We start from the raw sequence: 16,752 nt of genomic DNA on the forward strand, positions 1-16,752 counted from the left end.
AAAAGGCATCAGGACACAAATGCACAGTAACACATCAGTTGATGGATGCAGGTAGACATCACTCCGCATATTTATTTTTCACTTCTGTTACCATGGAGATGCTTTTGAGCACAAATTTCCTCCAAGAAAATTCAATAGAGTTAGCCCACGTACAGAGTAATGTTGGCTGTTGCACAGGGAACAGCAGTGGAAAAATAATGCTTTCAAAACAAATTATAAATATATGATGATCTTTATTTTTCAGGACTGCAGGAGCGCAAACTATTCTGGCAAACGTCTGACACATCTGAGTGTTGCTTTTGGACATTGACTTTCCAAATTCATCCATCAATACATTGGTCGTTGTTCCAGAGAACTTTGAATATTTTGTCATTCCAGTTGAACTCAGTTAAAATGAAGCATTACTGGGAACATCCTGCAATCCTTATGTACCTTTGTCTTTGGCGATGTATTGCACCGTCCTTTATACAAGTGAATCTTGGCCTAAGCGTTCCTAAGGGGCAGTCTGCATTCCTTTCCAAGGAGGATCTGCAGTTCAATGTCCCGAAGGAGAAGGATAGCTGTAAGGTGGAGGTGGTCATGAATGAACCAATCACACAACGTGTCGGCAAGCTTACCCCTCAGGTGAGATACTAAAAGTTTTTCTCAGATGTCTTATTGCAGTGTTGACTGCAATGTGGGCAAATGTGGTAGAGTCAAATTTAACTGATGCATTCAAGAGGTTTTGGATGGTTATTTGGATAGTTGTGGTATGCAGGGATACAGGAAAAACAAAAGAACTAGATATAGAGCCAGTACAGGCATGATGGACAGAATGGCATCCTTTTGTAAGGAGTAATTCTGTTTTTAGGGGAATCTCTGGTAGCAGGGAACAGGAAACCTAAAACCTTATTCCTGTCTGAGGATATTCATTACAATATGCTATCATCATTGGTTATATCTCTCTGAAGCTCCTTTTGTTTAAAATTCACTTATGGATGTTGCTGGTGTTGCTCTCCCATCTCGAATTGCTCAGAGGTAGTTAAGTGTCATTCACATTGCTGAGGATCAGGAGTCAGGCAGGTAAGGATGGTCATTTCCTTCCCTAAAGGGCATTAGTGAAATTCTGACAATTAGCAATGGATTCATGGTCATCATTAGATGATGAGCATCAGTATCATGTTGTGAAACTTGAAAGGGTTCAGAAAAGATTTGCAAGGATGTTGCCAGGGTTGGAGGATTTGAGGTACAGGGAGAGGCTGAACAGGCTGGGGCTGTTTTCCCTGGAGTGCCGAGGCTGAGGAGAGACCTTATAGAGGTTTACAAAATTATGAGGGGCATGGATAGGATAAATAGACAAAGTCTTTTCTCTGGGGTCGGGGAGTCCAGAACTAGAGGGCATAGGTTTAGGGTGAGAGGGGAAAGATATAAAAGAGATCTAAGGGGCAACTTTTTCACGTAGAGGGTGGTACGTGTACGGAATGAGCTGCCAGAGGAAGTGATGGAGGCTGGTACAATTGCAACACTTAAGAGGCATTTAGATGGGTACATGAATAGGAAGGGTTTGGAGGGATATGGGCTGGGTGCTGGCAGGTGGGACTAGATTGGGTTGGGATATCTGGTCAGCATGGACAGGTTGGACTGAAGGGTCTGTTTCCATGCTGTACATCTCTGTGACTCTAAGTAGTGAACAAGTTAAACAAAGGAATGCCAGTGGATGTGATCTATTTGGAATTCCAGAAGGCCGTTGACAAGATGCTGCACAGAAGGCTGCTAAAGAGCCCATGGTGTTGGGGGCAAGGTACTGGCATAGATAGAGGATTGGCGGACTGGCAGAAGGCAGACAGTTAGGGATAAAGGGGTTCTTTTCAGGATGACAGTGGAGTTCTGCAGGGATTCATGTTGGGACCACAACTATTCATGTTGTACATTAACAATCTGGATGAAGGAACTGAGGGCATCGTTGTTATCTTTGCAGATGACACAAAGATAAGTGGGGGGACAGGAAGTGCTGGACAGTCTAGAAGAGTGGACGAAGAAGTGGCAGATAGAATACAATGTGGAAAAGTGTGACATTATGCACTTTGGTTGAAGAATAGAGGCATAGACTATTTTCTAAATGGGAAAAGGTTCCTGAAATCTGAAGCACAAAGGGAATTAGGAGTCATAGTTCAGGATTCTCTTAAGGTTAACATGCAGGTTCCATTAGCAGTTAGGAATGTAAATGAAATGTTAGCGTCCATTTCAAGAGAGTTAGAATATAAGAACAAAGATCTACTTCCAAGACTATATAAGGCTATGGTCAGACTGTATTTGGAATATTTGTTTCAGAGGAGATTTTCTAGGATGTTGCCTGGTGTGAAGGATAGGTCTTCTGAGGAAAGGTTGAGGGACTTGAGACTGTTTTTGTTAGAGAAGAAGGTTGAGAGGTGACTTAATTGAGACATATAAGATAATCAGAGGGTTAGATCAGGTGGACAGTGAGAGCCTTTTTCCAAGGATGGTGATGGATAGCACGAGGGAGCAAAGCTTCAAATTGATAGATATCAGACAGATGTCAGAGGTAGTTTCTTATCTCAGAGTAGTAGGGGCATGGAACTCACTGCCTACAACAGTTGTAGACACACCAACTTTATGGGCATTTAAATTGTCATTGGATAGGCATATAGATGAGAATGGAATAGTGTAGGTGAGATGGGCTTCAGATTGGTTTCACAGGTCAATGCAACATCATGTGGTGAAGGGCCTGTACTGTGCTGCAATGTTCTACGTTCTATGTTCTAAAAGATAGGGAGAGTAACAAAAGTATAATGACTCAGATATGTTATTGAACTGTTCAAGATTAAAGGACACAGGTTTAAACTTTTGGGCAACAAATACCTGGGGTATGTGAGGAAGAACTCTCTGATTTTACAAATAAATGACAATGGTCTGGAATTCTCTGTCCATCAGGTAGTCAAAAAGAAATTGGATCAGCAGTTGAAAGAAATAACATCATGTCATTACCGAGAACCACAAAGTCAAAAGGTTAACGTAAACAATGGAAAATGAATTGAAAGTTAAAAAGTCTGAAAAAGAAATGGAAGTCAAAAGGCTTGTACTGAAACATTAGATTAGATTACTTACAGTGTGGAAATAGGCCCTTCGGCCCAACAAGTCCACACCGACCCACCGAAGCGCAACCCACCCATTCCCCTACATTTACCCCTTTACTTAACACTACGGGCAATTTAGCATGGCCAATTCACCTGACCTGTGCATCTTTGGACTGTGGGAGGAAACCGGAGCACCCGGAGGAAACCCACGCAGACACGGGGAGAATGTGCAAACTCCACACAGTCAGTCGCCTGAGTCGGGAATTGAACCCGAGTCTCTGGCGCTGTGAGGCAGCAGTGCTAACCACTGTACCACCCATATAAAGTGATAATTTCAGCACAAGGACAAAGGAAAAAAGAGAGCACTTAAGAGCTTGGTATTGGAGTCCCAAGACAGAGAAAATATGAAGAGGGAATTGAAACCAAAGTATTACAATAGAAAACTGGAATTAAAAAGAGACCTTAGATGCAGAGAAAGTTTCTAATGAGGAAAAGTCTGGCCATAACTTGAAGTCCATTAATAAAATGTTTACATTTGAATAGACTTGACCAAAGTTTGAAGAAATGGTGGCATATTATACGTAACTTGGAAAAGAGTGCAAAACAAATGAAGCCAAAGGAAAGCTTGACACTGTTGATGCAAAGTAGGTTGACAGGTGTAGCAAATGGAATTTTTGCAACACTGTCAAAACAGGTTTTTATTAATTATGACTGATAAAAATGTGTATCTGGTGTGTACAAGCTCACTCCTGAAACATAAGGTACTTAAGTTTCAAGAGTTTTGTTTCAGGAAACAGAAATTCCTGGAAAATCTCAGCAGGTCAGGCAGCATCTGTGGAACGTAAGCAGAATTAACATTTCAAATCCTGTGACCCTTCTTCAGAACCTTAAAGGAAGCATTGAATTTTGAATAATGACACAATGTAATTTTGACTGTTGGATACATGCATAGTGGGTATATATGCTTTATTTCTGAGACAATTTCTTCAAACAAGAAATTAAAATTCTCTTGGGTAATTAGAACCCATGTTGAAGACCAGCGGATTGTAGTAGCTGGAAAGGTAGCATAGATAGCCAATGATTGTGAGCTAATCTACAAAACTGAACATTTTTATCATCACTCCCTAAATTCCAAGGAGGATAGAAAGTGGGAGATTGAAATGAAGGCAATTAGCCAGGGAAAAGCAAACAACTGGGAACAGTTCTAAAACTGGAAAGGAAGATAGAGGATGGAAATGAGAATCAAAGAGCCAAGTATTACATTTGTTTTTAAAAAAAGACATCTTTATTCAGAACTGAAGCTGTTTGGGAAGACATTGGAACCAATTGTCTGTTGTAAGTGTGAACCTTGAAAATGAACAAGAAACTTCCAATGTTCAAACTATATCTATGAGATTGAAGGTAAACAGAGCTGGAAATGCAGACAAAGTGAAAAAGATGGGTGAGAGATTCAAAACATTTTTGTTGAAAGGCAAGCTTATTGGCAGGCAAGATGGGGCCAAATGATCCCTTCTGTGTGATTTCATTTCTATGGTCCTATATGCCTTTTTTCTTCAATTAATATGATTAAACCAATAACTCTATGAAGAGATACAAGAACTATACAAACTCTTCTTCTGGGGAAAGTTATATTTTTTTCCCTCCAGAGAAAGCATTGAGAAATGAGGTTTAATAAATAGAATGAGTGAAGAATATATACCATTTGCTTTCTACAAAGTGCACTTAGAATGTGACTTAATGCCTAAACCAGTGACATTTGACCAGAAATTGACCATGAATGGGCATGACTTACTACAAGGGAATGATTTGGCCAGAGCAAAAGTGGGATTTTCAAGTGCAGATATTTTCGTGCATTTTTCCATTGTGTGTAGAGACCAGTGTGAGCAAAGTCCATCACCAGAAATAAAAGTGATACCATAAGCATATGTTGGAGTAGCCAAGAATTTATTTTTAAACAGGAATATTTCAAAGGAAATGTTTAGAAATCTTTAATTCTCCATAAGCACATCTTGAGTTAAACAAGCTAGGTTTACAGATGAGTTTACAGATGACATTGCAGTGTGGAAACAGGCCCTTCGGCCCAACAAGTCCACACTGACCGGCCGAAGCGCAACCCACCCATACCCCTACATTTACCTCTTACCTAACACTACGGGCAATTTAGCATGGCCAATTCACCTGACCTGCACATCTTTTGGACTGTGGGAGGAAACCGGAGCACCCGGAGGAAACCCACGCAGACACGGGGAGAACGTGCAAACTCCACACAGTCAGTCGCCTGAGGCGGGAATTGAACCTGGGTCTCTGGCGCTGTGAGGCAGCAGTGCTAACCACTGTGCCACCGTGCCGCCCATAAGGTTAAGGAAGAGTTAAACAAGATAGGTTAGTCAACAAAAGCTGAGGCTGAAGGAATTCCAAAGTGGCATCATGTGAAACAGAGAATTCTAATGAGGAAAAGGAGATATCCTCACAGGCCTGTGAATGGACAATGGATGGTTATTCGAGGAGAAAGTGAGGTCTGCAGATGCTGGAGATCAGAGCTGAAAATGTGTTGCTGGAAAAGCGCAGCAGGTCAGGCAGCATCCAGGGAACAGGAGAATCGATGTTTCGGGCATAAGCCTGAAGAAGGGCTTATGCCCGAAACGTCGATTCTCCTGTTCCCTGGATGCTGCCTGACCTGCTGCACTTTTCCAGCAACACATTTTCAGCAATGGATGGTTATTCATCAATTAGTGGTACTGCCCTGTTACCATAAGGAGATGTTTCAGGTAGCACAGAAAATTCCTATTTCAGGACATATAGGAATAAGCAGGCAGTTTCCTTGGTCAGGTCTTTTGAAGGAAATGTTTCTTCAAAACTTGCCAAACAGGTCAGTAGAGGCAACATTAACATAAAATCAAACCAACATCATCAACATTTGTACTGGTTTATATATAAAAAAATACAGTCCATGGAATGCTTGTAGACTGTGTAAGACCATCACTGAAAATAAAAATGGAACACCAGTATGCCCTTACAATTAAACATGACAACCTGATTTCCTGGAGCTTTTCTTTTGAAGATAATTACAGCCAAGACAGTGGTGGAAATTAAACACAATTTTTGTATTCATTATAGATTAGCAGTGGAAATATACAGTTGGATCAACTTTCCAATTTTAAGTCTAAATATTTTCATGACATAATAAGTAACTTGGGTATAAAGCTGTTCAAGTCCAAAGCATATGGTTCACAAGGGGAGGTGATGGGCTAGAATATTATCGCTAAACTGTTAATCCAGATAACGTTCTGGGAACCCAGATTCAAATCCCACCATGGTAGATGAATTTGAATTCACTAAGTAACTAGACTTGCATTTATCTGAATTATGGTGGGCGGTACAGTGGCACAGTGGTTAGCACTGCTGCCTCACAGCGCCAGAGACCCGGGTTCAATTCCCGACTCAGGCGACTGACTGTGTGGAGTTTGCACGTTCTCCCCGTGTTTGCGTGGGTTTCCTTCGGGTGCTCCGGTTTCCTCCCACAATCCAAAAATGTGCGGGTCAGGTTAATTGGCCATGCTAAATTGCCCGTAGTGTTAGGTTAAAGGGATAAGTGTAGGGGTATGAGTGGGTTGCGCTTCGGCGGGTCGGTGTGGACTTGTTGGGCCGAAGGGCCTGTTTCCACACTGTAAGTAATCTAATCTAATCTAAACTTAGTCTGCCACTTCTCAGCCCATTGGCCCATCTGGTCCAGATCCTGTTGTAATCTGAAGTAACCCTTTTTGCTGGAGTGGCAAGTAGATAGGATAGTGAATAAGGCATTTGGTATGCTTTCCTTTATTGGTCAGAGTATTGAATACAGGAGTTGGGAGATCGTGTTGCGGCTATATAGAACATTGGTTAGGCTACTGTTGGAATATTGCGTGCAATTCTGGTCTCCTTCCTTTTGTGAGCAGTTTTGGGCTGCATATCTAAGAAAGGATATGCTGGTCTTGGCGAGAGTGCAGAGGAGGTTTACAAGCATGATCCTGGGGATGAAGGGCTTGTAAAATGAGGCACAATTGAGTACTTTGGGTTTATACTCGCTGGAGTTTACAAGGATGAGGGAGAAGATGATTGAGCTAGAGGCTTGGATGTGGATGTGGAGAAAATGTTTCCACAAGCTGGAGACAATAGGACCTGAGGACACTGCTTCAGAGTGAAGGGGCGACCCGTACAAACTGAGATGAGGAGGAATTTCTTCAGAGGGTGATTAATCTGTGGATTGTGACATTGCTACAGTGGGTTGTGACATTAATTCATTTGAGTATATTTAAGACAGAGATAGTTTCTTGATTGGTAAGGGAATCAGGAGGCAGTAGAATTAGGCTGAGAAACATATCAGCCAAGAATCAACGACGAAGCAGACTCGATTCTGCTCCTATATCTTATGGTCAAGGAGCTAGGTGTTGATTGTCCAATTGATTTTGACTTCTGAGGAAGCTTCTGGAAGGCTACTGGTAAATCCAATCATGCATTTATAGCAGCCTTTTAGATGGTCTGTTTAATGTACTTTTAAAGCAGTCACTAAATATATTGTAACAACTTAACTGGGAAGACTGTGCCAATAATCATACCTGATTATTCCACAAGCTGAGATCATGAGATCCCAATGAAACCATGAAGATACTATTTTGCCTGTTTGACTGCTGTTCATGACAAAATTAACTCTCCCTACATTTTGTTATTGATAGAAAATAACTCAATTTATTCTAACACCCTCATATTTCACAAAAGGCAGAAAAAGAAAAGATTCCTAGCCTGTTATCATATTACTTGAACTATTCCCCTTTAAAAATACCAAATGCACACAAATACTCATTAATGATTAAAACAGGCAAAGGAAAGATGGTTTAACACACGGTTTGTGCATGTAGTTAGTTTTATAACTTTTTTTTAATCCTTTCCCAGCACACATAATAAAATGATTGGTACAGTGCTGATATGAAATTGTTTGTGTGGCAGGAAACCGAATCATGTTTAATGGATGTTTTTTAGACTGAAGAAGTTTCAGGATTTAGTTTTATGATTCATTATCTTTCTGATGTATATTACATGAGAGCATTGTGAACTTTAAGGAAGGTCATGAACAACTTCAAAAAATACATAGATAGTTGGTGAACTGAATGGACAAGTGGCAGATTGAATTTGATATTTGAGCAAGTCACGTTAGGAGGGGAAGCATGGAAAGAAAATATAAGATCAGCCTAAAGGTAATATAGGCATAAAAAGGGAATAGGATCAGAAGGACATAATATTGTTATAATGCCTGATGAGACCCTGATTTTATTTTTATGATCTGGTTAGAGATCAGTAACTTTTTTGTAAAGTTGATGAAATTTTAAGTCCCAAGTATAAGGCCATAAATTCCACATTTTGAACAAACAATAAAAATTGTACAGTAAACATTTAGCAAAGTAAACGGTCAATGCTGCCTATCTTATCCAGCATTCAGAATTAACTTGAGATAAAGATGAATTAACAGGCAGACTGTGATTGAATTATTCACAAGGAACACATTAAATAGCAAATGCAACCAAGGCAGATTCCTCCATTTTTTTTCAGCAACCCACTCAAATATTACTGATGAATTTAAGTCATGAAATCTTTTAAACTCTGTCTTCCTCATGATTTCCCTAATCCTCTGATTTCCCTACATTAACCCCTTCAACTCAGATTGTCTCAATGATTGTTTATCTCCCAATTGCTCAATTTCTTTTCTCAAGATTATCCCGCTAAATTTAGAAGGCTGAAATCCAAAATCTAATCATTGGCATAACTCCACAGGACTTTCTTTGCTATAGCTCCACCTACTCTGTAACATCAAGCTAACAGCAACACCTCGGTTAGAGACAAAAAACTGCAGATGCTGGAATCTAAGGTAGACAAGCAGGAGGCTTGAAGAACACAGCAAGCCAGGCAACATCAGGATGTGGACAAATCAACATTTTGGGTATAATCCTTCATAAGGACCACCTAAAGCAACACCTCAGCTGTGTGGAGCTAAGCCACTTTTTCATCTGCTCCGAGTTCACTGTCCTATGGGTTCATCTTCATGGTTCCATAGTCTGATTTGCTGTAAACCCAATCCTGTGGTCATTGTTTTGGCATAAGTGCTTTACAGCATCATTCCTGCATATTTCACTTTCCTGCAAAACTGGTGTGGTGGAGACAAATTCAATTCAGGTTTTAAAATGGATTGTCACATTTGCTACACTCTCATTCTTTGGCACGTCCATATTTAAAGACAGTCAGAATATTAAGGCAAATCCCTTCACCTTCTTCTTTCCCACAATCTCAGGTGCAAGCTTTCCAGACCTGGTAGCTTATCTGACTTAAGAATGGCCTGCCTTCCTGTCCGACTATTTCCTTTTCAATTTTCATACTAAGTGTTATCTCCATGACTTTTGCTTCTTTTGAGAGATTCCTCTTGTCATACAGAGCTTAAACGTTCATAAAATAAAACATAAAGTCAAGAGGACTTTAACTTCAATACACACTGTCAATCAAGCAAACTCAGGAAATGAATGCCTCTCACTCTGAGCAGTGTCGTGCCTACTTCAGACTACCCTGAAAGGGAATAATGTCTCAAAAGACATGAGTAACAAATGAAGACATTTGTTTTATGCTGCTACATTGCAACAAAAATGTGAGTGATTTTCTCCACAAACAGGATATTGTCATCAAGCCAAGAAGACATTCTGCCTCTCAGAAAATGAGCTCCTGCTGCATCTCTATGCTCTTGTCTTGCTGTATAAATTGATACTCCCTTTCTTAGTTTTGCGCCTTGTATCTCAGCCCTGTTAAGTACAAGATAACAAGCTTTCACTTCATGTTTTTTTCTTTGTGTTTAAGATTCCCATTCCTGAGTGAACAGTGATCTTGCTTTAAACCTAAGTTGGGAAGTGGAAGGGAACATTCTTCTTCACCTTTGTCAGGACATAACCAAATTTTCCTTATCAATATCTGACACGTTTAGGTTTACATGAGGCTGAGCTATGGGACACTTGACTATGTACTCTATTGGCTCATTGGAGGAGGAGATGCAACGTTTGTAAGATATTACTTTCATGCAATTTTCCTTTGGATTCATTCAACATCTTGGGATTTCCTGAATTCAATGTATTTGAACTGTGTGCAAAGTCTCTGAGTAGGTATCCATGTGATCATCCAAACCCAACCATTAACTTCCTTATGTGAAGTTCATCTCCATGTGCTTAACAGTTTCTTCTTGTCCAATGATTGGGAGTGTTTTATGATGTATCTGATTCAAATCTTCATTTCTGATTTTGAAACTGCTGTCCAGCCCTAAAACGTCATGCAATGGACCAGAAATACTGGAGACTGAATAATTAATTCTTCCCTTTCAGTTTTTTCTCTGGCATCATATTCAAATCTGTACATCAACTGTAGCTCAATTGGAGCACCCTTGTCTTCCCTAAATCATAAGCTTCTTAATCCATGGCATGGTGGCTCAGTGGTTAGCACTACTGCCTCACAGCACAGAGACTGGGTTCAATTCCACCCTGACCTGACTGTCATGTGGAATTTGCACATTCTCTACACTGTCTTTGTGGGTTTCCTCTGTATGCTCTGGTTTACACCCACCGTCCAAAAGTGTGCAGATTAGGTAAACTGACCATGCTCAATTGCCCATAGTGTCCAGGGATGTACAAGTTAGGTGGTTTTTAGACATGGGAAATGCAGGGTTACAGTGATCGGGGAGTGGGTGAAGACCTGGTCAGGACTTGGGCTGAATGGCCTGCCTCCACATTGGAGGGATTTGACCATTTTACAACTTGAGCATAAAAAAAAGACTGATCTCTATTGCAGAACTCCGAGCTTGCTGTTCTGTTAGAGGTGCTGTCTTTCAGAGGAGATGTTAAGCCACTGCCGTGTCTGCCCACTCTTATAAAGACCTGTGGGCACTATTTTGTAGAAGAGCAGGAAGGTTCTTCCCAGTGAATTATACAATATTCATCCCTCAATCAACATTACAAAAGCAGATGATCTGATAATAATCAAATTGCTTTTTGCAGGATCTTCCTGTGAGCAAGACAGGCTTCCAGGTTAACTGTGTTAAAACGTGGCTATAATTCAAAATAATTTCATTAGACGTAAAACGTTTGGAACATCTGGTGGTTGTGAAAAGTGCTATATAAGTACATTTTTAGATTTGCTACCCTCCAAATTGACTGTTCTCGTACATCTTTCAAAAAAAAATCAGCGGCAAGAATTTACCAATGTTTAACAGGAAGTGGTACCATAGTGGCAATGTCACTGCAATAATTAATTAGAACCTCAAGATGATGTTCTGAGGACATGAGTTTGAATCTCATTATGGCAGATTTTGGTATTTGAATAAGAAAACTAGGATAAACAGCTAATTTCATAGCAATCATGTAACCATTATCAATTGTCATTAAAACACATTTGACTGATTAGTGCCCTTCAGAGAAAGAAACCTGCTGTCCATTTCTGATCTGGCCAACATGTTACTCCCGACACAAAGCAATATGGTTAAATCTTAACTGGTCTCTGGACAAATAAGGATGGGCAAGTGGCATCCAGATCCTGTGTGTAAATAGGCAAAAAACACAAATGAGACACGTGCACAGAGTAAAGGTATGAATTTTTAAATTAATTTGTTGAGGAACTTTATTTATTTTGTGCAGTTTCTCCTTCACTTACTTACAATGGCATCCTCATGCAACTTTTAAACCAGGTGTCCTCTGATTCCCCTCCACCTTGCGAGAACATTGTCATCTTTAATTGGCTGATGAGTCAGAAACTGTGACATTGGAAATGCAGACCAGGTCAGACAGCAGAGGAGCAGCAGAGTCGATGTTTTGGGCATAAGCCCTTCATCAGGAATGTAATGAGTTGGTTATTGGATGGCATATTTCTGACATGTTGCGGGTGGCTGATCCCTTAGAGATCTTGACAGTAAGCTCCAGAAACCCACCGGCAAAAACCTGCGGCAAACTTAACATTTCCAGCCTGTGAGCTTTCAAACTTTATTCTCAAATGGTTCCAGCATATCTCACTGTTATCCACGAAAGGTTATGTATGTGGTTTGTATCTGTTCAATTTTTTGTTGTGATTCCAAAAAACTCAAGTATTCTAATGTATATCTTCATTTTAATTTTCTCATTACAATATTTTCAGCTTCTGGGGTTTGGGATTTAAGGCTGTTTATTATTGTAACATTTGGTGATGAAGAGAGAAGATTTCCAAAAACACTGGGCAGGAATGAAGACTGAGGACTTTTGATATTGTAGTCCTGAAAGTATGTTATCTTCATGTAGTTGATTTGTACACAGCTCATACATTGAATGGCAGAATAGACTAAATGGGTGGAATGGCCCACTTCTGATCCTACATTTTATGGTCTTTATAAAGGCAGAAATTATGACTTTTCAATTAATTCAAGGAAAATAGGCATCACTGGCATTTATTGCCCATCACTCCTGTTAGGATTAGAAGTTAATCACATTGAAGGATTTAGAACGAAGTAAAGATTTAATAAGGTAGATATACAGTAAGGAATCCATAACAAATAGGCACAATCTGAAAATCAGAGCTCAGATTGACAAATGTGAACTTTCTAACAAAGGGTTTAGCAAACTGAAGTTACAGTATGAAGACCTAAAACTTTCAAGTCTGAGTGGTGGGCCTTTGTTTGGTAAAGATTGAAAGAACATAGAACATAGAACATTACAACGCAGTACAGGCTCTTCGGTCCTCGATGTTGCATTGACAGTCATACCAATCTGAAGCCCATCTAACCTACACTATTCCATGTACGTCCATATGCTTGTCCAATGATGACTTAAATGCACTTAAAGTTGGCGAATTTACTACTGTTGCAGGCAAAGCATTCCATACCCTTACTACTCTGAGTAAAGAAACTACCTCTGACATCTGTCCAATATCTATCACCCCTCAATTTAAAGCTATGCCCCCTCGTGTTCGCCGTCACCATACTTGGAAAAAGGCTCTCCCTGTCCACCCTATCTAACCCTCTGATTATCTTATATGTCTCTATTAAGTCACCTCTCAACCGTCTTCTCTCCAATGAAAACAACCTCAAGTCCCTCAGCCTTTCCTCATAAGACCTCCCCTCCATACCAGGCAACATCCTGGTAAATCTCCTCTGCACCCTTTCCAAAGCTTCCACATCCTCCACATCCACCTCATAATGTGGTGACCAGCACTGTACACCATACTCCAAGTGCGGCCGCACCAGAGTTTTGTACAGCTGTAGCATAACCTCATGGTTTTGGAACTCGATCCCTCTATTGATAAAAGCTAAAACACTGTATGCCTTCTTAACAACCCTGTCAACCTAGGTGGCACCTTTCAGGGATCTGTGTACCTGGACACTGAGATCTCTCTGCTCATCTACACTACCAAGAATCTTACCATTAGCCCAGTACTTTGCATTCCGGTTACTCTGACCAAAGTGAATCACCTCACACTTGTACGCATTAAACTCCATTTGCCACCTCTCAGCCCAGCTCTGCAGCTTATCTATGTCTCTCTAAAGAAAGTACAGAGTTGAGATAATGAAGCCAGAGTGTGATGAGGGACAAATGCAATGTTGGGAATTTGTCACCGGCTGGAATTCCGTGCTCACCAGGAAAGCGACATGGCATATTTTACCTCCTTTTCCAGCTGCTAGTTGCTGGTGAATATTCATCTGTCTCCAAGTCCATTTTACTTCAGCTGTGCAAATTAATAAGTAATTGACTAACAAAATAAATAAAGGTAAGGGCTAGTGGAGTGCTGTGACTGTATTATTGTGGAAATTTGTGGAATTCAGTGCAATGTTGGTGTAACCTTATTTGTGACAAGTGACTGCAGCTCCAACAATTTCATCTCAGAGTTTCTAATATGGAATCTGAGTTGCAGCCATTGCAGAGCATCAGGAGGGGAGAATTACCTGCGTGCTTTATTCTGGAAGGCTTTATGCTAGTTTGAACTTCAGAGTTAGACAATCATCAGGAGTGGAAGGATATGACTGAGTCAGGCAGATATGAGAATCCAGCAGGTAATAATGAAGAAGCATCAGTCCCTGACATTGCCCAACAGGTATGAGGTGCTTATTAACATTGGGAATGAGGAGAAGGACTACAGGGTGACTGACAGTATGACACAGTACGTCTTTCAAGTGGGCTGAGTGTAGAGGAAAGTGGCAAGGAGGTCAAAGGTTGCATTAAAAGGGATGTGGAGAGGAGGAATGATGTTCTGCTGGGAGAGTTTGAAGTGATTGAGTCCAACTTAATTTAAAAAAAAAGGACATACACCATTCTAAAAACTACACATGGGACAAGGCCTGACTTTAGCAGCAAAGATGGCTGCTACAAAGTTCGGTTTCATACCATTGGAATCTTCATCGGGGCAATTCACCTGGGAAGGGAGCAAAAAGGAAATGCTCCCATCAATATTGAGTACTTCACCTGAAACCTTGTGCTAAAGAAAATCACGCAATGGAAAACTGCCATAGAAAATTGCACTGTAGAGATTGCTAATAGAAAATCGCTATACCTGTTCAGTAGAAAGTTCGCGTTGTTGAAACAATGTCCACATTTGTCAGTTGTGTGATGCTATTTGTGTAATACATCAGTGTCTGTGTGGGAACTGCCCATTCTGTCCAGGCCCCTCTGCAAGGGATGAGAAAGGCCAGCTGACCATTGGCAACAAGAAGCTGCATGGAGTGTTCATTTTCAGGCATTTCAGGAAAAACACTGTTTGGAACCCCTTCAAATGCTTCTGACTGCTATCATTGAATAATATTGCATGAACTGTGCAGGCAGTTTCTCGTTGTACTTCCTGTCTCCAGCAACTGCTCCTCATTCATGTTCCTGTCCAAATGCCTTTTAAATGTTGTAATTGTACCTGCATCTATCACTTCCTATGATAGTTCATTCCACATATGAGCCATCCACGTATGAAAAAGTTGCTTCTCTGGTCCCTTTCAATCTTTCTAATCTCACCTTAAGAATATATCTGCTAACTTTGAACTCACCCAAACTCATGAAACGATCTTTGCTATTCATCTTATCTATAACCCTCATGATTTTATAAACCTCTAAATGGTCACCCCTCAATTTCTTGTGCTCCAGTTTAAAAAGTCCCAGCCTGTCCAATCTCTCATGATGATAACTCGAACCCTACAGTCCCAGTAACATCCTGGTAAATCTTTTCCGAGTGCTATCATTCCTAAGTAGGGTGACCAGAACTGTATACAATACTCCGAAAGTGGCTCCATTGACATCTTGTACAGGTCATTCTGCTATAATGCAACAGCTGTGTTTCTTTGCAACCTTGAGCCATAGAAATTAGGTTAATGGAAAACAGCCACAGAAAGACGAGTTGTAGAAAATTGCTAATACAAAATTGCTATACCCATTCGGTAGAATGTTTGCATCATTCAAACAATGTCCACAATTCATCAGTTGTGTTATAGCCATTTCACACTGATGAAACATGCATTATAGCAGAATGATCTGTGCAACCTTAACATATCATCTCAACTCCTACACTCAATAGATAGAGTACTTTATTTATCCACATGGTTTAAATCTAATTGAAAGATCATCTTGAGTTACTGTCTTTCTCCTGAAGATGTGCTGATGGGAAACTCTGTTCCCCACTCCAGAAACGGATACTTAGATTTTTTTTTGAAGGGCCTAACATTTTTAAAAGATCAAGTTTGATGTTCAGGAAACGAAACATAAGCAGCTCAACTAATCTCAAAGTATGGATTCCAGTTGACTCCTGGTGATTGGAGTTTGGGAATTCTCAGCAGTCAGAGACCTAATTCCATTCCAGTGACCATGGTTGAGGACAGATAGACACAAGGCTGGGACCAGGCCCAAACCACTCCCAGATTCATTGCATTCAGACTGGAGTAGCAACAGGAGAGCTATGCTTTTGCAATTAATTACAGAATTGGAAATTTACAAACGAGTAAAAGCAGGAATCAGAAGAGAATAAAAGTCTGGACTTGCTTCAATTAGACTTCAGTTCTTTGGTATCCTGCAAGTCAATTATAGACATGCCAAAAATGTTGATTTCATGAAGAGATGTGCAGAGCTCCCAAAAACTCTTTAAAACACACAAGAACAAATATTTCTTTATAACATAAGTATTCAAATAATTTACATCTCCTTTTAAATCGTGACTTAAAGCTTCTCTGGTGGTGATTACCTCAAACTGTGTTGTGAAATGTAGTCATATTGCTATATAATTTATTGCTGTCTCTCAATCTTAATTTTTTTTTCTTGATTCTTTCATGGGATGTGGGTATCCCTAATTGCCTGGAACTGATTTGTCTATTTAGAGGACACTTAAAAATAAACTACATGTTGTGGTTCTGTTCGCCAAGCTGGGAATTTGTGTTGCATGCAGGAACCGGAGTTGTTCGTATGTGGCGCTTAGGCGGTTGGCATAGGATTCCCATTTCCTGGCTTGTCTTAGCGTCTCTCGCTACACAAATTCTCAGCTCGGCGAACAGAACCACAACAATGAGCACCCGAGCTACAAATCTTTTCACAAACTTTGAATAAACTACATTGTGAGTTTGCAGTCATGTGTAGGTTAGGACAGGGAAGCTTGGCAGACTTCCTTCCCTAAAGTGATCGGATGGATGTTT

The 16,752-nt window shown here is 40.4% G+C and overlaps 1 protein-coding gene across 1 annotated transcript in view; it reads left to right on the forward strand.

Moving 5' to 3' along the window:
- The first annotated feature begins 285 nt into the window (after positions 1–285).
- Positions 286–16,752, forward strand: part of frem1a (Fras1 related extracellular matrix 1a) — a 313,938-nt gene continuing 297,471 nt past the window's right edge. Inside the window, exon 1 of the mRNA XM_043714338.1 lies at positions 286–624. Coding sequence (XP_043570273.1) covers positions 394–624 — 231 coding nt within the window. The 5' untranslated portion in view covers positions 286–393. The remainder of the gene's footprint in view (positions 625–16,752) is intronic.

This window comes from Chiloscyllium plagiosum, chromosome 2, assembly GCF_004010195.1.
Source record: "Chiloscyllium plagiosum isolate BGI_BamShark_2017 chromosome 2, ASM401019v2, whole genome shotgun sequence".
NCBI lineage: Eukaryota > Metazoa > Chordata > Chondrichthyes > Orectolobiformes > Hemiscylliidae > Chiloscyllium > Chiloscyllium plagiosum.